This window comes from Biomphalaria glabrata, chromosome 1 (genome assembly GCF_947242115.1).
Source record: "Biomphalaria glabrata chromosome 1, xgBioGlab47.1, whole genome shotgun sequence".
In the NCBI taxonomy this organism is placed as follows: Eukaryota; Metazoa; Mollusca; class Gastropoda; family Planorbidae; genus Biomphalaria; species Biomphalaria glabrata.
Genome location: NC_074711.1, coordinates 66,676,131 through 66,697,994, shown reverse-complemented (window position 1 = coordinate 66,697,994; position 21,864 = coordinate 66,676,131). Strand labels below are relative to the sequence as shown.

The following is a 21,864-nucleotide window of genomic DNA, read 5'->3' as shown; positions in this document are numbered from 1 at the left end:
GAGAAGACATCGCTGAAGCCAGCATTACCTTTGCCGAAGGCGTGTGTATAGATCTGAGAATCAGTACAGAACCTAAAAAAAATTGGCCTTAAGAAAAAGATGCCTGGTGAGAAAAGTGACGACTCTGTACTTACACACAAGAAGAGCTACGAAGGGAAATTTTTTCTACCTTGGACAGGATTGTTCAAGAAATAATCACCCGATTCGAGCAACTTCCCTTCATGATGTAGCAGATAGATATGAATTTTTGTCGCCTTCCAAGCTATTAAATCCTCGGGTCGAAATCAATCTCCATAGTGCTACTAGTGACATTGATAAAAACGAATTTCTGCTGGAGTGAAAGAGGCTTTAACGGTTTGTCACAGTTTCATCAGAAGCCTCCGAACTTCCAAAACAAGGACCTGTTGAGCTGTTGAAATTTATAAAAAAATATCAGCTAGATGATTCAGTCCCGAATATCGTCATCATGATTTGCATATTTTTGACTATTGTGGTAAGCGTCGCTACATGCGAGAGACGTTTTTTCCAAACTTAAACTGATTAAGAATTACTTGCGATCAACGATGACAAATTTACGACTCACAAATTTGGCCATTTTGTCCATTGAACAAGAGCTGGTGAAAAAAATTCATTTGTAGTATGTTTATGTAAAAGTAATTTTTTTTTTATTGACAATATTTGATTAATGAATACATATTATTTTGAACAAAAAAGTAATGTTTTGCAATGTTATTAATAATTAGTTTTTTTTTTGTTTTTTTTTTTGGGGGGGGGCATCAAGATAAGGTACCGCACCAGGCATCTTATACTCTAGCTACGCCACTGTTTCATACACAAAATAATTGTTGAAAAAAATTGTAGTGATTTTAAATGATTACTTAAAAAGGTGTTACTCTAATCAATTTTGAATATTATTTTGTTATGAATGTCACTGTTTCTTTGTGTCTGTTCTAGTTTCTTAAACTTTTCTTGAGTAAAGGGGTCGTTTTTCTCCTAATGGGTAAACCTATTTCTCCAAGCAGCCTTTGTAAAATATTGGTCCTAAATAATGCTATGTTTATAAACGAAAAATCGCATGGCTGCATTATGAAGAATGTACGTGTTAGTTCAATATATTTTATATTACTAGGTAACTATAAATAACCGCATAAATAGACGTAAGTTTAATTTTTTTCTGTTAGATAAAGTCATATGGCAAATTTTTGTTTATATCCTAATTCTAAAAAGGAATAATAATAGAATTATACAGTAAAAATAATCACTAAGTTTTTCTTTTAATAGTTTTGAAAGTCTAACTGAGTTTGTGTTTTTGCAGATGTACACAAGCTACACTATGAGTCAGTCCATCTCTTCTAATTGTTTAGAAATGAGTATAAAAATGTAGGCTTCGATATTTTTAGCCTGAATTTAAGAAGTTACAAACTTCAAACAACTAATATATTGCCTCTTCCATAAAACTTTGTACTTAAAAAATAAATTTATCCAATGCTCGAAATCCTGCCTGTATACTTAGGCCCTATTTAAATCGATCCGATATCAATGTACTAACTAGCAATAACCCCGCAAAAAAAAAAGTAAATGAAAGAAGATTGAGATATACATATATTTTTGTGACGGTACGCACCGGTACGGGGTACCGGTACCTTTTGTCAATGTCGGGAAAAATTATTACTTTTCTTGTAATTCAACGTTAATTGTTAATTTATTATTAGTTGAAAGTTAGGCAATCAATCACTGAGTACCGGAGCCGGCCTCTTTTTTATTTTTACAAAAAAAAAAAAAAGCACCTTATATACTTTTAGCCGACATGTCGTATTATTAAAAACACCTCTATGTGAACTTCTCAATCATCTAGAGTCTTAGACTCATTATTTTAGACTAGATTTAAGTAGATTCGAGTCTAGACCTAGATTTAGTAGGCCTATTATTATAAAAAAAAAAAATAATCAGTTGTTATAGACATCATTCGCAATTTTATTATTAGGTCTAGGCATTGAAAAGTAAATCTATTAATAAACTATAATATATCTAGTCTAAGTACTAACTTATTAAATAAGTCATTATAAGTAGAAGTATTATAATGAATATTGTATAGATCTAGATTGACTAGATTATAGATAGATCTATAGATAAATCTCTATAGTTTAGTAGATTAAGTATAGAATAGAGACTTTAGAGTATAGTAAACGTATTACAGTATTATTTATATATTAGATCTATGTCTTATGTCTATATCTAATAATTAAAAAACTTTAGTCTTTATTAATATCTAGACTTTTTTCTAATAAAAAGACTCGGCAATCTAGTCTCAAGATAGAACCTATACTATTACTAGATCTATTCGATTTTTATATATAGATCTAGACTAGAATTAGATTATAGATCTAAATATACTAATGGAGAGATGATATGAGGTGTTAGCTAATAGCGTTGGACAAGAAACAAACCTGGGTTTTTCTAAACTCTATTACTTGGTATGTAATAGTAAAACAGCACCTACCTAAATAAATCGTTACTAGCAATCAAAAACCTATATTTATTGTAGTATATATAGGTCTGTGGTTGTATTTTATATAGCATTCGTAACTTCTTCTATAGAGAAATGACTTTTCTAATTTCTTTTACTGAAAATTGGGCTATTCGCGTCTGACAAATATATAATTTTTATGTTCAGCAACAAACCCTATTGTAAATCAAACATTATAAGATGGGTAGCTATGTCAAAATGTGGGGATGTAATTATTTACGTGAACAAAAGTAATTAATAATTCAAATATTAATTAGATTGGTGTAATAGAATGTATATTAAAATAAGTTTGCCAATGTTGCGACAAAAGACACCCTGTTTTGATCAAAGAAAACTTAGAAAGGTGCCACATATTTCTGATAACACACTGTAAGACACACATCATTATACATCTAACTGTGATCTAACCCTTGAACGGGGTCAACACATTTCAAAATCCTATTTTTTAGCATGTTATGCATTTTAAACATGGGTGAAAAGGGGGTGTTACGTGCGCATGTTAGTGTAAATGTGAAATGGTGCGAATGCGTGTTGAAAGGAGAGGAGAACTAAAATGGGGAAATAGAAACGAAATAGTGTTCTAGTGTTCATGGAAATTAAATGAGTTCTAAACGATGACGTTGTTTTAGTGTTAATGTACTGTTCAAAGAGTCTCATCTTACAAAGGAACGTAACAGGTCGAATGATATAAAATTTAAAGTACTCTTCTTTTGCAAATATGGCATACTTTCAGATCTATTAATATTGAAAAAGAGACATCAACAGAAATGCTGCCCATGACATTAAATTACTAATGATCCGGTACTTTTATACACATCAAATATAAGTCCTCGCTATTTTGTCGGGAAACGTTGCGCTATTTTGTCGGTCACCGCTACTCACAGGTAAAATGGTGAAGAAATGAAATTCAACTTTACTGAGATACTTGAAAAATATACCGGTAATTGCCAAAACGAAAGTACCGGTAGTTTTAAATGATCCACACATACTCTTGAAGAGTGAATTCTTGTATCCCTGGATTGAAAAAGTTAAGCTTCAAGTTATAATTGGCCCCGTACAATTAAGAAAACATTTAACTGACAATAGAACAACTAAATAATCTTTGTGCATTAAGGAAAGTCTATTAATGTTAAATATATTTTTTTAAATAAAGGTGTTAGAAAATCTACATTTTAAGTGATACGAACACCTTGTCAGGTCTTTGATGAATTATTATTATGAATTAATGTGTTCATGTATTAACAAAATATATATTGCGACATGTGTCTAGGTATTACAGTTATTTTAGAATTAAATATCTTGATTTTTATTGTTTTATTGATATTAATTACTAACTTGTATTAAATTTAGTCCCGAGCTCAGCCCGACAGTCACACCATACACATTCAGTTATGCATAAAGTAATAAACAATGTGTATGATGGTTTTAAATAAACTTATGAATTTAATACAATGAATTATATACACTGAGTGGGTATGAATGATAATAATGAGATGAGCTAACAATAAGGTATATAAATACTTGATACGAAATAATAGGCTCTAATTCATCCCAAGTAATTGACTATTTCAATACAAATAATATACTCACTTAACTTCAATAACTCAATATACGCGTAGAGCAATCTTCATCAGTAGTCCACAGCGAAGGTCACAATACCATCAAAGGCTGGAACTTCATAATCCAACAACAGGTCTGAATACAGTCACCCGCAGTCTGGAACGGCACCCTCCGCCTTACCACCACACATCAGACAGAGAACTCCAAGATGAAAACTTAGTTCAATAGTCCAAGGCTAGAACCAATCTGAAGCCTGAAACTAAAACCTAAAATAAGACCCTGTAGAAAGATAAAAGAACGGAGTCTTCTAATTTTCTAGTCTACAAATCGAATCAGATAGAATAATTATTCAATGGGAAAATTAAACTCACCCTCCACAGGGGTCAAGATAATCCAATTCAAGAATAATCTGAATATCAACCAAGACCACTGGCGGATCCAGAACTTTGGAGTGGGGGGGGGGGGCGATTTTTTTCCAAACCCTAACCCTATGCATAAACGTGCGTACAGCATATATATATACATACATATATATATATATATATATATATATATATATATATATATATATATATATATATATATATATATATATATATTCGATATATGAGAATAAAATAAGACTGTTTCTCAATCTTCGGCGAAAAAAACAGAAAAAAAACAGTCTTTCTCTTGCAAGCTTGGGGTCTGGGAGAGCGCTTTAAGCTTCTTCAGTGGGGTTCGGGGCGAAGCCCCGACGCCCAAAAGCGTTTTCTTGCATTTTTCTCTGCAGAAACGCATTCTTCTGACATCTACAGCTCATTATTTATCAGTGGGATTCGGGGCGAAGCCCAGACGCCAAAAGCGTTGTCTTGCATTATTCACGGCTGAAACGCATTCTCCTGACATGTACAGCTCATTACCTATTAGTGGTGTTCGGGGCGAAGCCCCGACGCCAAAAGCGTTGTCTTGCATTTTTCACTGCAGAAACGCATCCTCCTGACATCTACAGCTCATTATTTATCAGTGGGATTCGGGGCGAAGCCCAGACGCCAAAAGCGTTTTCTTGTATTTTTCACGGCTGAAACGCATTCTTATGACATCTACAGCTCATTATTTATTAGTGGGGTTCGGGGCGAAGCCCCGACTCCAAAAGCGTTTTCTTGCATTCTTCACTGCAGAAACGCATTCTCTTGACATCTACAGCTCATTATTTATTAGTGGGGTTCGGGGCGAAGCCCCGACTCCAAAAGCGTTTTCTTGCATTCTTCACTGCAGAAACGCATTCTCTTGACATCTACAGCTCATTATTTATCTGTGGGATTCGGGGCGAAGCCCCGACGCCAAAAGCGTTTTCTTGCATTTTTCACGGCTGAAACGCATTCTTCTGACATCTACAGCTCATTATGTATTAGTGGGGTTCGGTTCGCCCCGACTCCAAAAGCGTTTTCTTGCATTCTTCACTGCAGTAACGCATTCTCCTGACCTACAGCTCATTATTCATTCTATTATAAAGTGCCTTTTGAATAATGAGAAAAATATTCTAATAATAATTTATAGTCACTTAATACATTGCAAATAAAACCGATTTGTTCTTTGAAAAGATAAGATACCCCACATATTTAGATTAAGGTTTTCAGGATCGCCGCCGAAAAAAAAATAATTCGATAAATAATATTCAATAAAATTCAAGCATAAATTGTGAGTTATAGTCCTAAATTTATTTAACTAGAAAAATCTGAGAGAGTAAAGGTTGGAAAAAGTCGACTAGGAAAAGATTATCTGGCTTTTGAACTCATCTCAACCGTGACTGTTATATTGAAAAATTTCGTTTGAATTATAACTTTTCCAAAGCAAAGTCTTTCTTAAAATAGTTATGATAAATTCATGTGAAATTACACAAACTCTGTCTGGAAAGGGGAAGGGCGGTAAAATGAAAACGATTAATCCTCGCTCCTTTTTATAATTTCTGCTAATGATTGCATTTTGCATTAAAGAATAGGGGTTGGGCGACTCGATATAAGAATTTACTTTATAGCATATATAAATTATTAGTGACACATTTTTTAAATTTTGTAATTTCTTACTATAATACAAAAATAAAAAGTATTGATTTGTCCGATGGGGGGAAGGGGATTGCATGTATCGCACTTCCACCTGTTTATATTATATAGATATTCGACTAATTTTGTTCACATACTATGATTTCTCCATAAAAGTAGGACCGCCCCCCCCCACTCAAAGGGTTTAGATGGGAAGGGCAGTGGAGGTATTCGCACTTCCCCTTCCAATGGGCCAACAGGTGAACGACATAATAAAAAGACCGGTTAAAATACCAATAACAAGTTTTAATCATATATATATTAGAAAGCTGTGATTTCTACAAATAAATAAGACCGCCCCCCCCCCACTCGAAAGTTTATGGTGGAGGGGGGGGGCGGATTGATGCCATCACCCCCTCCCGACCCTACCAAATCGGCCAAAATACTAGAAAGGGGGGGGGGCGAAATAATCTAAAAATAGGTTGAAATATAAATAATTAGTATATATTATTAACATAAGTAATAAATTCGCATACAAATTGTGTGAATTCTTTACTATAATTCGTCCGCCCCCACCCTTCGGGTGGGGGGGGTCGGCCGAGTGGGGGGGGGGGGGTGATCGCCCCTACCGCCCCCCCCCCCCCCCTGGATCCGCCAGTGACCAAGACACAACAATAAGGTTATCTAGTATTGAAGTACAAGGCGAACATCAGAGCTCCCTCAAGAAAACGTCTTGTCTCTAGACTACAAGATGGAAAAGAGATAGACGGGCCGTCCGCTACGTCACTAGTAGCGTGTGAGTATTAGTCAAAAAATTGATGACCAGTAACCAAGGGACACAACCTGCTAAACAAAATACTTGGAGGAAAATAAACACAATGACGTCATCAAACGTGTTGAACTCGGCATTATTTACATTTGATTGTCCTGACTACCGTATGCAGTTACTTTAGTAACTGCGACACACCTAAATATGTCATACGGTACCGGTACCCAATATATTCAGATCAATTTATTTGTGAAAAAAAAACACCTTTTTTAAAAACTCAAAACTTATAGGAAGTGTGTATCAATTTATTAGTTTAGATCGGTCATGTACCAGTAATTAAATTTGTAAACAATACATCTGTTCCATTAATATTATTATATTTTTACCAATTGTTTTGATGTTTTTTAACTTTCTCAATAGCGGTATGTCACAGTCTCAGTTGACATTGCATGATGTAAAGTTCACGTCATGTCAAGAGTTAAGACACGTGGAATTCCTGATGTAGAAAACAGGAAGTAGAATGAATAAAGTTGACTTTGAGTTCAGTCAAGTCAAGTCAGTCGAGTTAGAAGTCAAGTGTTATCTTTTGGACCGGGTGGTCAAGTAATATTTTGGTCCGCAACGGACAGTAGCGACTTAGAAAAGTCTGTAGTAATCACTAGCGGATCCAGAACTTTGGAGTGGGGGGGGGCGATTTTTTTCCAAACCCTAACGCCCAGTAAACCCTAACCCTATGCATAAACCTGTGTACAGAACACACACACACACACACACACACATATATATATATCTATCTATATATATATATATATATATATATATATATATGAGAATTTTAAAAAGCAGCATTTCTCAACCTTCGGCGAAAATCTGGGGCAACGCTATAAGGTTCCCTAGTGGGGTTCGGGGCAAAGCCCCGACGACAAAAGCGTTTTCTTGCATTCTTCACTGCAGAAACGCATTCTCCTGACATCTACAGCTCATCATTCATCAATAAAGTTCGGGGCGAAGCCCCGACGCCAAAAGCGTTTTCTTGCATTCTTCACTGCAGAAACGCATTCTCCTGACATCTACAGCTCATCATTCATCAATAAAGTTCGGGGCGAAGCCCCGACGCCAAAAGCGTTTTCTTGCATTCTTCACTGCAGAAACGCATTCTCCTGACATCTACAGCTCATCATTCATCAATGAAGTTCGGGGCGAAGCCCCGACGACAAAAGCATTTTCTTGTATTCTACACTGCAGAAACGCATTCTCCTGACATTTAAGGCTTATTATTCATCAATGAAGTTCGGGGCGAAGCCCCGACGCCAAAAGCGTTTTCTTGCATTCTTCACTGCAGAAACGCATTCTCCTGGAATCTACAGCTCATCATTCATTAATGACGTTCGGGGCGAAGCCCCGACGACAAAAGCATTTTCTTCTATTCTTCATTACAGAAACGCATTCTCCTGACATCTACAGCTCATTATTCATCAATGGAGTTCGGGGCCGACGACAAAAAGGTTTTCTTGCATTCTTCACTGCAGAAACGCATTTCCCTGACATCTACAGCTCATCATTCATTAATGAAGTTCGGGGCGAAGCCCCGACGACAAAAGCGTTTTCTTGCATTCTTCACTGCAGAAACGCATTTTCCTGACATCTACAGCTCATCATTCATTAATGAAGTTCGGGGCGAAGCCCCGACGACAAAAGCGTTCTCTTGCATTCTTCACTGCAGAAACGCATTCTCCTGGCATCTACAGCTCATCATTCATTAATGAAAACTTCGCCCCGACGACAAAAGCATTTTCTTCTATTCTTCACTACAGAAACGCATTTTCCTGACATCCACAGCTCATTATTCATCAATGGAGTTCGGGGCGAAGCCCGAAAGGACAAAAGCGGTTTCTTGCATTCTTCACTGCAGAAACGCATTTTCCTGACATCTACAGCTCATTATTCATCAATGGAGTTCGGGGCGAAGCTCCGACGCCAAAAGCGTTTTCTGGCATTTTTCACTGCAGAAACGCATTCTCCTGACCTAAAGCTCATTATTCATACTATTAAAAAAAAGGACCTTTTGAATAATATTGTACTTGATAGATATTCTAATATGAATTTATAGGCCCTTAATACATTGCAAATAAAACCGATTTGTTCCTTGAAAAGATAAGATACCCCACATATTTAGATTTTGGCTTTGAGGATCGACGCCGAAAAAAAATTATTCGATAAATAATATTCAATAACATTGTAGTATAAGTTGTGAGTTATAGTCCCAAATTTATTTAACTAGAAAAATATCCGATTGAGTAAAGGTTGGGAAAAGGCGACTATAAATGCATTTTTTTCTGTTTAGAACTCACCTCAATCATGATTCTTATACTGAAAAATTTCGTTTGAATTCTAGCTTTTCCAATGCAAAGTCTTTCTTAAAATAATTATGATAAATTCATGTGAAATTACATAAACTCTGGAAATGGGAGGGGCGGTAGAATGAAAACGATTAATCCTCGCTCCTTTAATAATTTCTGCTAAAGATTGCATTTGGCATTAAAAATATAAAAAAAAAAGTAGGGCGACTCGATATAAGAATTTAATTTATAGTATATATAAATTATATTAGTGGCAGATTTTTTACATTTTGTAATTTCTAAGCTATAATACTAAAAGAAAAGTATTGGTTTGTCTGATGGGGGAAATGCAATTGCATATATCGCCCTTCCCACCTGGTGCAACCTTTTTTCATTTAAATTTACTAATGATAAAATTTGAGATTGGAGTATGGTACGACATAATATACAATGGGTTCACATATCAATACGTAGTTTATATTATATAGATATTCAACTAATTTTGTTCACAAACTATGATTCTCCATAAAAATAGGACCGCCCCCCCCCCCACTCAGAGGGCTAGAGTGGGAAGGGCAATACATGCAATCGCCCTCCCCCCAACCCCACCGAATCGACCAAGATACCAGAAAGGGAGCGACATAATATAAAATTTATAGATTAATTCAACTAATTTTGTTCACAAACTATGATTTCTCCATAAAAGTAGGACCGCCCCCCCCCCACTCAAATGGTTTAGGTGGGAAGGGCAGTAGAGGTATTCACCCCCAAACGGTAAACAGGGAACGACATAATATAAAGATCGGTTAAAATATCAATAACAAGTTTTAATCAAATAGATATTTAATTGATTCTGTTAGCAAGCTGTGATTTCTAGAAATAAATTGGACCGCCCCCCCCACTCGAAAGTGTATGGGGGGGGGCGGGATTGATACCATTGCCCCCTCCCGACCCCACCAAATCGGTCAACATACTAGAGGAGGGGGCGAAAAAATAAAAAAATTAGGTTGAAATATAAATAATTAGTATATATTATTAACATAAGTAATAAATTTGTATACCAATTGTGTGAATTCTATACTAAAATTCGTCCGCCTCCCCCCCTTCGGGGGGGGGGGTCGGCCGAGTGGGGGGGGGCGATCGCCCCTACCGCCCCCCCCTGGATCCGCCAGTGGTAGTAATTTCAGTTAGATAGTAACTTGTGGGCAGTTGTTGCCAGGGCACCTTTTGAGATATGTATTATTATTATGGATTATTCTATAATTCTGCAGTGTTACCCGCTGAGATGCGGACGTGATTTGTAATTAACGTATTGGATACTTTTGATACCGCTGTTATGCGGATAGGATTGTTTATTATTTCTTGACTTGTAGCACTAACGAGGAGGGCAGTATTATTATTATTGTAGTAAAATAAACTTTATATTTGTCTGCTGAAACGGACTTAAGTCAGTTTATAGTATTTGTCTTGTCACGTGTCAAGAGTACTTCAGGAAGCAAGAACCCAGCATTTCACATTTGCTTTCTTCAACATTACACCATTTAACATCATTTACACGGTATTCTTATCTGGACCAGTTTTGGGGAAGAGAAAAAAAATATACATGGATGCATTAAAAAAAAAAAAACGACCTGAATTCGCTACATTAGTGAGGTACTTAAAACTAGAGAAGATCGTAGTTACAGCAGCAACCAATAAAGTGGACTAATTCAGCTTATACCACCACTTCAGTCAAGTAGTATTTCTTATCCTTGTTCGAGATAACAAACTAAATACCGTATCAATTTATAAAAATTCTTGTATCATCAGGTAAAATAATTAATTGTGCGAAATTTCAGCCTTGATCCACGATAGGGTTCTGAGAAATAATGCAAACTAACTTTTTACCAGACAATGAATTGATTGATATAACCTTTTTATTTTAAAAAATTTCCTGCCGTTTTTAATTTAAAAAAAAGTATAAACTAGTAAACAGATCACATACATAATAAGACTAAAGACCTATACTTTTTCTGGAAACATTTGTAGAGTGAAAGTTATTTCACAGCCTGAACCTATATATTAAAAATTCTTGTTCTGTTAACTCAGTGCTAGTAAAAGTCAATAAGGTATGAAAATGCTGCTTAGTTGCCGAGAAAAAAGTTAGAGAAAACTTTAAAAATTCATTCTATGGATGTACGATTTACTTAGATAATTATACATACTAGTCCTTGTAAAAAAAAAACAATATAACTGAGTACAATACAACATAAAAAAAATTAAGCCTTTGACAAATGTAAATTTCAAAAGATTTATTTTAATATATTTGCAGTCATTAACTTTCCATTGTTTCTTCAGTGTATTTTCCTTTCTCTGCCATTGCTTTAGTTCTGCTAAAGGCTTTCCTTTCAAGAATCTTCTTACGGTCTTTGTCCAGCTTCAACTTGACAATGACACACTGAAAAATAGAAGTTTAAAAAATTATAAACATTATACGAGATTTTTCTTCTCTATTTTGTCAGATACAAAAGTATCAGTTTAAGTTGGTGAAAAATGGTATAGTCATAGTTTCTTACTAGGAACTTTTTTATTTGTATTAAAGAGTCCTGTCACAGAAATTCTATTATAAATGCAATTTAGAACATATTTTTTGTCTTTGATACATTTCTAAAAAAAGTTAAGATGGTGAAATAGTGAGGAAGTCCCAAAAAATGAGAAGTATGTTTTATTAGTTTTAGTTTGTACATAAACTTTCAACTGATGAAAAATTATATACCAGTAATTTTTGTTAACCAAGTCGTGATAGGCAGTTCTAACAATGCTATTTAGGTTCTTATGTCTAGAGAAGATAAGAACAAAAATTAAGTCTTAACTACTTACAACCCTTTATGCATACTTTATTCCATACAATTAACTGTGTAGGGATTTTATAGCACAAGTTTTAACATGTTAATTGAAAACTACAGATATATTACAAAAATGTAGATGGATCGGTAAGTCCTAAAACTATGTTAAGTCATAGTACCAACTATCCAACAATTACTGTTCCCTTATTTACACTGGCTTATTTGTCCAGTATGTCAAATAAACCAAACCATAAGGGGAAGTTTAGGACTGTCATAGCAAAATAAAAAATGATAACTATTATCCTGGAATAGGGGATTGCTCTAACTGGATTTTATGAACCCTTCTTAATCAAAATATTTATTCCAAAATTGTTAATAAATAAAACCCATTGTTGAATGAGCTTGATCACACAAGTACAGTTGTATTTCTTCTATATTAATGCAATAGTTTCACTAGGTATACATTTATCAAAATGTGCAATAATGAAAATTCAGAAACAGTCTTGCCCTCCCTGATTGTTTAAACAAGTAAATTACATACTGAATACACACAGGTAGACCAAGACAAAACTGTGAATGTGTCATTCATTTATGATTAAAATATAGTTTATTAAGCAGCTAGGTCTTGAATGCAGGTCATAATATACTACACATGAAAAAAAGTGGGAAAAAACAATTGACACTTACGAAATAAAAGACACAGAATTTTAAATGTAATTATCAAATTAAAGAGGCACAAACCTTACATAAAAAAAAATATTACATAAATGGTTGTAAGTGTGGATGGATCGGTAAGTCCTAAAACTATGTAAGTTTTAGTACCAACTATCCAGCCGTTTCTGTTCCCTTATTTACACTGGTTCATTTGTCTTGAGTGACAAAAAATCCAAACCATAAGGGGAGAAAAGTCGATTCAGTTGTATAATTCCAAGATGTTACCAAAAAGCTGATTTACAATTTTATGAAAGCACTTTTTTTTTTTTGCTTAATTAAAATAGTACCCCAAGTTAGCACAAAAATTTGCTGACAAACTTTCAATGCATAAATTTTTATCTTACAGGTGGGATTATTAACTAACTATTGGCTACACATATTACATGTACTTTTAAGTTTTATGTATCCAAAATTAACAAGAATTTTCAGATGATGTAAAGGTCATCTGTTTCTAAGGCCTACGGTTAATGAGGGTGTCATGTGGCCAGTACAACAACCAACCAACTTTACTTTTCCCCAACTAATGTCAGGCACCCATTAGAGCTAGATGGACTCAAGAGGCGCAAAAAGATCCCAAAATAAGAAATCCCAGTCTTCACCAGGATTTCAACCCAGAACCCTGGTTCAGAAGTCAGTCACTTTACCGCTCAGCCACCGTTTGAGTCCTATGCCCATAAACTTATATATATATATATAAAAAAAATCAATATCAGTCAACAATAAGTTACAGACAATCAAGACCACTGATTTACAAAAATTATAGTATGATATAATGTCAGAGGCTACCATTTTTTTTTTTATGTCCTTTCCCAGAAATAAAGTGTAGAACTAAGGGCTAATTTCTAATGTGTAAACTTAAGACTAACTACTACTTCTAATAGCTAATTTAATTTACTACATACTTTAGATGGATGAATGCCAACATGAACTGTAGCTCCGTTAGCTTTCTCTCTTTGAATGCGTTCAATATAAACTACAAACTTTTTCCTGTAAACCTGAACAACTTTGCCCAGCTGCTGACCTTTATAATGTCCTCTCACTACCTGAAAGTATAATTTTTTATTAGTTATTGAGATGAAATGCAGAATGTGAATATAACAAGATTCTATATCACAGACCTGACCAACAGCAGTGTCCAGTGATCAATAAACAAAATTTAAAATATTTTAAAGCTGGTATATATTTGGCTAAATATGGCTTTATAACTAATATAACTAGTACAATTACAATTTTCATAAGTCGACTATTATAATTTTTTAAAAAGTTTAAATGCTAGTTCCCATGTGGGTACTTTCAATGCAAACAAATACATTAGCAAAATGCTAATTTATTACAATCATGTAAACCAGGTATTGTTGAACCAAATAAAAGTACTTCTGATAAACTTGACCAAGATCCATTTTTTATGGCATGTCAGCATGGAAGGCTTTTTTGGCAGAGAAAGAAGATTTTGTTGTCTTGTGTCTAGATCTATCACATTTGCCTCATTTGGTGTTTGATAATGGAATTGCACCAACAAGTTGATCGTTTTGTATAATAATTGTGTAAGGCAAATTAATTCTTTAGTTGGTATGTCTTATTATAGTGTTACTGAGTGTTTGTTTTTAATGGCTGGTCAAATTGCAATGTTAGTTTTAATCTTTGACTTTTGAATAGCTGAATAGAAGTATTTATGCATTTTATGTATATTCTCAAATGTACTTTAAAAAACATCTGGCAATAATTGCACTGATTCCCTTGATTCACACAAATTTATCACCAATTATCAATTTGTTTCAGATACAAAATATTCAAGGTAAAAAACAGGCAGGAGAAAATATAAAAACACTTTAAAATGTTTCTTCTGATATTGATTGCTTATGCAGTATCAACAAACCTAGCTCACTAACTTATACACAATCACAATGCAACAGACTGAAGAGCTGTTAGTGTTAAGACTTCACTTCCACTAGAGTTAGGCACTTTAACAAAAAAATTTGTTTTGATCATATAGATTTGTAATTATCATTACATAGAGCTTGGTGTCCCATTTACAAAAATATCAAATTTATGTTTCTATGATAAGTAGAAGCAAAGTTATAATTTTTTTTTGTATTTTTTTTTTCCCTTCTTTGGCTTTGTATTCAATAAAAAATTTTGGTACCTGAATTTTGACTTTTTGTTATTAAAGCATGCATATCTTTCTTATTATTCAATATTTTTGGTTCAAATTTTCAGAAGACTTTATGCATGTTATTTAAAGTGTGATATGACCCCAAACTTTCATCTAAGCCGATTTTTTCATACTTTTAGACTTTACATGTTCTTTATATCATTTTATAACCCCCAAATCTTTCATCTAAATTTATTTTTTATACTTTTACAGCCGGGCAAAGCTGAAAATAGAGACGACAAATTTGACCGAAATTTGACTTAATTCATGCACAACTTTTTTATTTCTCAATATTTCTATTTTAAATTTTCAGGAGACTTTACATGTTCTATATATCATTTTACAACCCCTAAATCTTTCATCTAAATCTATTTTTTATACTTTTACAGCCAGACGCAGCTAAAAAAAGAAAGAAAAAATTTGGTCGGAATTTGACTTATTCATGAACAATTTTTTTATTTATTAATATTACCATTTCAAATTTTCAAGAAACTTTAAACATGTTATTTGCTACAAAAATAAATATTAATTTTAAAGAAAAATAGCAATTCAAAATTGTGACATTTATTTTTAAAAATTGTACAACGGGAACAGCTAGATTTTTTTCCAATATTGATGAAAACTTGTTTTTATTTCTTAATATTTAATCATAAAATTAAAAGGAGACTTTAAACAGCTGGAGTATGAAAAATTAATCTTTAAAAAACATTTTTAAAATATTGACCTTTTTTTTTTTTTTTTTACCAAACAAAACAAAAAACACAGATGTAAAATTACAAAATAAACAAGGCAAGAGGCAATAGAAATCAATACTATTAGTCAAACTGCCAAGATTAGATATCAGAATGTCTCTTTTATAAAAGTTAATACATATATTATATTTACAGACATAATCTAAACAAACTTTTGATAGCAAAATGGCTACTTTCGATTTTGTGGTCATTTTGGCATTCATATACCAAGAGCGCCATCCAAAATAGCTTAATAATCAGACGTGATTCTTATGTAGATATGGCATCATATGGATACTACAAATTACTAACCAATATAAATAATTACAAAACAAAAATAAAAAAGTAATCATAGCTGGAACACAGCCTAATTTTGGAAACTTAGAGTTGACTAGAGTCTAGAGTACTCTAGAGCTTGTGGCTGACAACTCTCCCAGAGGCAGACAGATCTAGATTATTTCTAGATATAATCCATCAAATTTTTCTACCATAAAAATCGATTTTATAGTACTTGTACAAAAATAAATTTGAAGTCATTGAAGTGGATAGTAATGTCGAATGTTATTTTAGGTACTTTGATTTTCCGGTTGTGCTAGATTTTTTTTGGTAGTCTACCGGCGTCAGTATATAAGCCCAGGACAATGGGCACTGTGTTCCATTCTGATATTGTTTTCAAAATCCATGCTCAAAAGGATAATCAAAGCTTTTTTATCGCGCAAGGACAGGATATTTATTAATTCTTTAGATCTACATCGTCATAAATTCTATTGTTTTCATGGAGATCCATCGTGTTGAGCATACTGGTAAGTTGACCACCAAATTCTTTTTTATTAAGTTCATTCTACATTTAAATTTAGTTATTTGGGTTAATTTAATATTAAATCTAATTAGTTTAATAAAGTTTATTGCAATAAGTGCTCCTGTTTAGTGGCAAATGCCAACGGACTGGGCTAGGTCTAATTTTTTAAAGTGAAACCGGCCGCCATTACTAGACAGGAAGTGATAGATCCTATGTTTATCAATGGCTGCATCCTTTTTGTATTTCACATTCCCTTTTGAAATCCATCACAATCCTTCATTTTCTTTGATCATCGATGATTTAAAACTTCATAAATAATATCTTTATAATGATATTTACTCACTACTTAAGTTTTGAAAGGATTTTAAAAAAAAAAATAATAATATTTGTCGCGATAATGGCCGATAATTAAAAAATAATTATAAATCTTGATCTAGTTGCATTATCGTAATTGTTTTCCACAATCTATCTAGATCTATGAATTTCAATTAAATTATTTCACTTTTAATATATAATACTAAGTAAATATAGTGATTCTAGGCAAATCTAGATGAGTAGACAAATAAAAAGTCAATAGTATTCATTACTAGATTCTAGATCTAGAGTTAGATCAAATCAATGAGAGATCACTGATCAATCAAATCTAAATAAGTAAAATCTAGATAAGATTTCTTGGCTAGATACAGAGACATAACATAGATTTTTATACAGGATCAAGTCCTAAAAATATTCTTTTAAAATTAAAGTTGTTTATGACATTTATGTTGATATGGTGTTAAATGAAGCTTCAATCATGACTAAGAGCTTTATTTTTTTTCTCTCCACAGAGAACATCATTGGCGATGGGCATAACTAAAGGAGGCTGCGATGTGACATGATTGTCATACACACTAATGTGACAGCAACAGACAGGGATGTTATAAATACTTTTACATATTCTGACACCATCATTGGGCGCAAGCAAAAAAAATCATATATATTGGAAAATTATTTTCGACCTGGTGACGTATTACATTTACTTACTGACGCCACATATCTATAACAAAAAAAGTTTTGTGTTAACACAAATCTCAGGTTTCAAAATAATAAAAGGAACAACACAATTAATTTCATGCATTTGTGTTGAAAATTTTATTTATATAGCTCTGAAAGTTAAAAAAATACAGCCTATTAATGGAAAAAAAAGTACTTTTTCTGTCATTTTTTTTTACATGTTGTGTCACATCATAAAGTGTAAAATATTTTCTTGGACTTCTATCTATAATTTAAAAGTAAAATAAGTATCAACAGATAATAAAGCATCTCTGTTTAAAATTGTATTCAATTATCTCTTAAGGTTTAAAAGTTAGAGTCTTCTAAATGTGAAAAAGTACTTCTTGTCGACCGTTTCTTTTTTTACAAGTAACCTCACTTTAAAAACGAATAAGAACATTATTTCAGTCTACCACTTGTTTGAAATTAAAATAAATATCAGGACATAATCATGTATTTCTGGTGAAAATTACATGCAAATAACTCAAATAGTAAATAAGTTACAGCATTTTTAATGTGAAATTTTCCTTTTTCGGTCACAATTTAAAAAAAATAATATAGGCAAAATTTTCGCCACTAAAATTGCTATAACTTCTGTTCTAATCAACTTAGAAACATAAATGAGGTATCAATAAACTCAGTTCCAAAAGCTCTAACTAACTATATTAGTTTCATTACAATATATTGAGTCTGAAATTTTTATCAAAGTACCTAGTTATTTCAAGTTCTGTTCAGCAAATAACTATTCTTTTATTTAGTTCTGTCAGTTATGTGTATACTGCACAGTGCTAGATCTAATATACCGTAGAATTAAAATGCTCTGATATAGAAATCTATATCTAGATCTATATCTATATCTAGTAGTTCTAGAATCTATTCTAGGTAAGCTGGAAGCTAAGCTAATTAAAATAAGACAACAAAGATTAACCTGAACTTCATCATCTTTTCTAACGGGCATGCTTCTGACATTGTATTTTGCACGAAGTTCTTTGGAAAGAGGTGAGCTCATTATTTTCCTTCTAATATGAGAAGGAGCATTGAAATGGCGAGCCCTGTTTTTGCGACGAGATCCAGATACTGCTTTGTTGAACTTCATTTTTGAGGCCTGAATAAAATACAAACACAATATCTGAATTGATACAACAGTTAACCAAGAAAAAAATATATTTCTATAAATCATTAAAAATATGCGATATTTTTCATTTTATCTGAAACTTCTAGACTCGGTTTAGTATAGATTTTATATCTATTGTGCAGATCTAGAGTATACTATAGTGAGTATAATAGATCTATGAATTGTCAAAATAGGATTAAATAGGTGTACTGATCTTCGATTTCTTGAATGCGTAAGCGAAAAGATGGTGGAAAATCCTAGATTATTTTAAAAATAAATACTTAATCTTACTGAAAAAACACAAAACTACTTTAATTAAACAATAAATTTCAACGATTAATCCAGATTTAACTTGATGGTAATTTTTTGACGTACCTGTTTGTTTGGGCCGAGTTAAAAAAGGAAGTATATCCGGCGGAAAGGGTGATAACTAGAGGGTGCACTGACCAACGTAATTGACAACAAAATCTTGTTTGACGTTCGACATTTTTTTTTCTTCCATTGCTTTTTATTTACTTTTCATTTGTTTAACTTTACTTTTGTAGACTGTTTTTTTTAAAGATAGAAAATGAATGTTCCCAGATAATTCATTAATTACTTTTGTTCCTTCGGGCTGCAATCTGTGTAGCATTTCATTTGTTACAAAGTCTTGATCCAGTGGCGTAGCTAGGGTAATTGATGCCCTGTGCGGTAGTTCCTCTTGATAAGCTCCCAAAAAAAAAAGTTTTAAAACAGAGTAAAGTTTATAATTTATTTATTTCCAAATAAATAGTATTCATTATTTCTCAAAAAATTGATTTTACAAAAAAATATAATACAAGTGAATCTTACCTGCTTTCTCGCGCAAACTATCGATAATGTTACCGAAAACAGTTTTTTTCATTAAGTATTGTTCAAGAGGGCAAATTAGTGAGTCGTAAATTCGTCATCGTTGATTGTAAGTATTTCTTCATCAAAGTAAGTTTGGAAAAACTTCGCTTGCATGTAGCCACACTTACCACAATAGTAAAAAAAAAAATATGCGAATCAAGATGGCAATATTCGGGGACTGACATATTTTAAAAAATAAAACTTTAAAGCTAAATAGATTCTTGTTTTGGATGTTCGGAGACTTCGGAAGAAACTGGGACAATTACCTGAAGCCCCCAGACAAAATTCGTGTTTGTCTATGTCGCTGTGCGAACCATCGAGGTTGATTTCCATCTGAGGATTCAATAAAGGCAACTAAATGTGAGCTGGCGCTCCTAGATCTAATTTTTATCTATTTTTATCTTTATTTTAATTTGTAATTTATATAGGCCAGGGCTATGATGTTTGTAATTTAGTGTCTTTTTGGTTTATATAGCTCAGTGCTGAGTATTTTGTAGTTTCCGCTATTTATAACTTTCTGCTAGTTTTAGTCTTTTTCTGTTATTTGTGTTTTACTCGTATAGGAAAGGCCCACCAGCGAAATGGTATATAAAGCGAAGGTATTAGTATACGACACTAGAAACGCTAAATTAGGTTTCTCTTATATTTTCAGAATATGCAGAAAAAAATGCAGATTACAAATATGTAATTTGATTTCCTCGGAGATAAATAGTTTTTAAAATATATATTTTTTAAGTTTTATTTCTTATTACCATATATTGTCATTGGAAATACGCCATTTTGGTTTTAAGGCTTAGTACTAGACTATCTCCCTTGAATTACTTGCCAACTTTTTTCTGTTGCTGTTTTGTCTTTCTTTCTAGCAGCTATTAGATCTAATATTAAAATTCATTTAAAATGCAAACAATCTTTTGTACTTTGAAAAATAACTAAAAATCGAAATTAAAATCATGTAGTTAAAGTAATAACAACAGACAAAAAAATTAATAGAAAAATAAAAAAAAAAACTCTAAGCCTAACAAAATATCTTTTATTGGCAAAATAAAAGTAATTAAATAAATAGATACCGGTACCCTGACTTTAAATACATGAAAATAATGGACATAAAAATTGTTATTTAATGATGAAATTAATGACATGCAAAAGAAAAATGTGGTATCTTTTAAAAAATGGGTATATTTCTATGTATTTTTATGTAATAAAATACAAAGGCAAGAAAAAAAATCAAATAGCCAAATAGATCTAATCTGAATATATTGTAAGATGAAATATTAATCAACACTTAAAAATTTAGGCTAAATCATCATACTACAAGCCCCAAGCAGTGGATTTGGCAAAAAAAAACGGTTACATGTGGCCTCTTGTGGTACAACCACATTAAAGTGATTACCATTTGTATGCAATAGTGTTATGTTGCAGCATATATGGTTGTCTGTGTGAGATAGTATGTATGTGTTTGCATCATGAAATAAAGGTTTTAATAATAGCCATGAGTATTTTGTTTTGTTGTGGTTTGGTGAGAATGTATAGATGTCTCTTTGCAGTAGTGTAGCAGCTGCAAGCATTTCTGCAGATTTGTCCCATGTTTTTTCATCAGCTCCATATGCTGCTGTTAAAAAAAAATATGGTAGCTATAAGTACAAGTTCTTTATCCTTCTCTTATTATGTACGGTAACTTATAATCATATTGAATGAAAAACAATGCACAATATAAGAACAAGCAATATCTACAACAAGGTAGAGAAAGTAATGATAGGCTTGAAGAGTGGAAGGGAACTGCTTTTATAACAGATTCGGGAAATGTTACAATTGCATCACAGTTAGTAACCTTGTGATGGCTCCAAATAGGGATGGGGCGATGAAAATCAAAGACTTTATCGAATCTCTGTAATGAGATGAAAGAGCTTCAAGATAAAAATACTATGTCACTACTTCTGTGGACCAAATAGGGGAGGGGGACTAGACTCTATGACAATCAGAGTGTATTTGTCATACATAACTACTTCTTGATGTAACTACTTATAGACTGCCGGCCAACACGATATGATCCAACCACGGGAGTTTTTGTCGTACATAACTATCTGTACAAGCTGGCCGACATTATAGGATACAACCAAGAGAGTTTTGATCGTGACATGGTTTATGTTGCATCACGTTTCAGTCTTAGTCTCATCCGACTAGACCTCAGTTGAACTGCATGTCGGTGAAACGAACCGACAAAGAAAGCGAAGAAGGATAAATTTTGACCAAGTAAAACACCGTACCTTGCCCTTCTCCCTTTATGAGCATACCAGCGATCCTAGCAGTAGATGACCTAATATGACCACGGCGCCGGCGAAGCTCCGAGCAGGGGAAGGTGATTACATCACACCTAGTTCTGCCGTAAAGACAAAGATCGCGTGTGTCGGCCG

At 33.0% G+C, this 21,864-nt stretch overlaps 1 protein-coding gene across 3 annotated transcripts; it reads right to left on the bottom strand.

Moving 5' to 3' along the window:
- Positions 1–11,492: 11,492 nt before the first annotated feature.
- Positions 11,493–20,233, bottom strand: LOC106060810 (60S ribosomal protein L26-like). Of its 3 annotated transcripts, none has more exons than XM_056009179.1 (5): positions 20,206–20,233; positions 19,182–19,291; positions 18,398–18,574; positions 13,658–13,798; positions 11,493–11,653 (listed from the first exon to the last, which is right to left on the bottom strand). In XM_056009179.1, the coding sequence occupies exons 1-5, from the start codon at positions 20,216–20,218 to the stop codon at positions 11,531–11,533; spliced, it is 564 nt and encodes a 187-aa protein (XP_055865154.1). In that variant the 5' UTR covers positions 20,219–20,233; the 3' UTR covers positions 11,493–11,530. The 3 variants fall into 3 exon arrangements, with proteins under 3 accessions (XP_055865154.1, XP_013074264.2, XP_013074266.2); XM_013218810.2 differs by lacking the exon at positions 20,206–20,233 and adding an exon at positions 19,720–19,786; XM_013218812.2 differs by lacking the exon at positions 20,206–20,233 and adding an exon at positions 19,415–19,481.
- Positions 20,234–21,864: the final 1,631 nt, after the last annotated feature.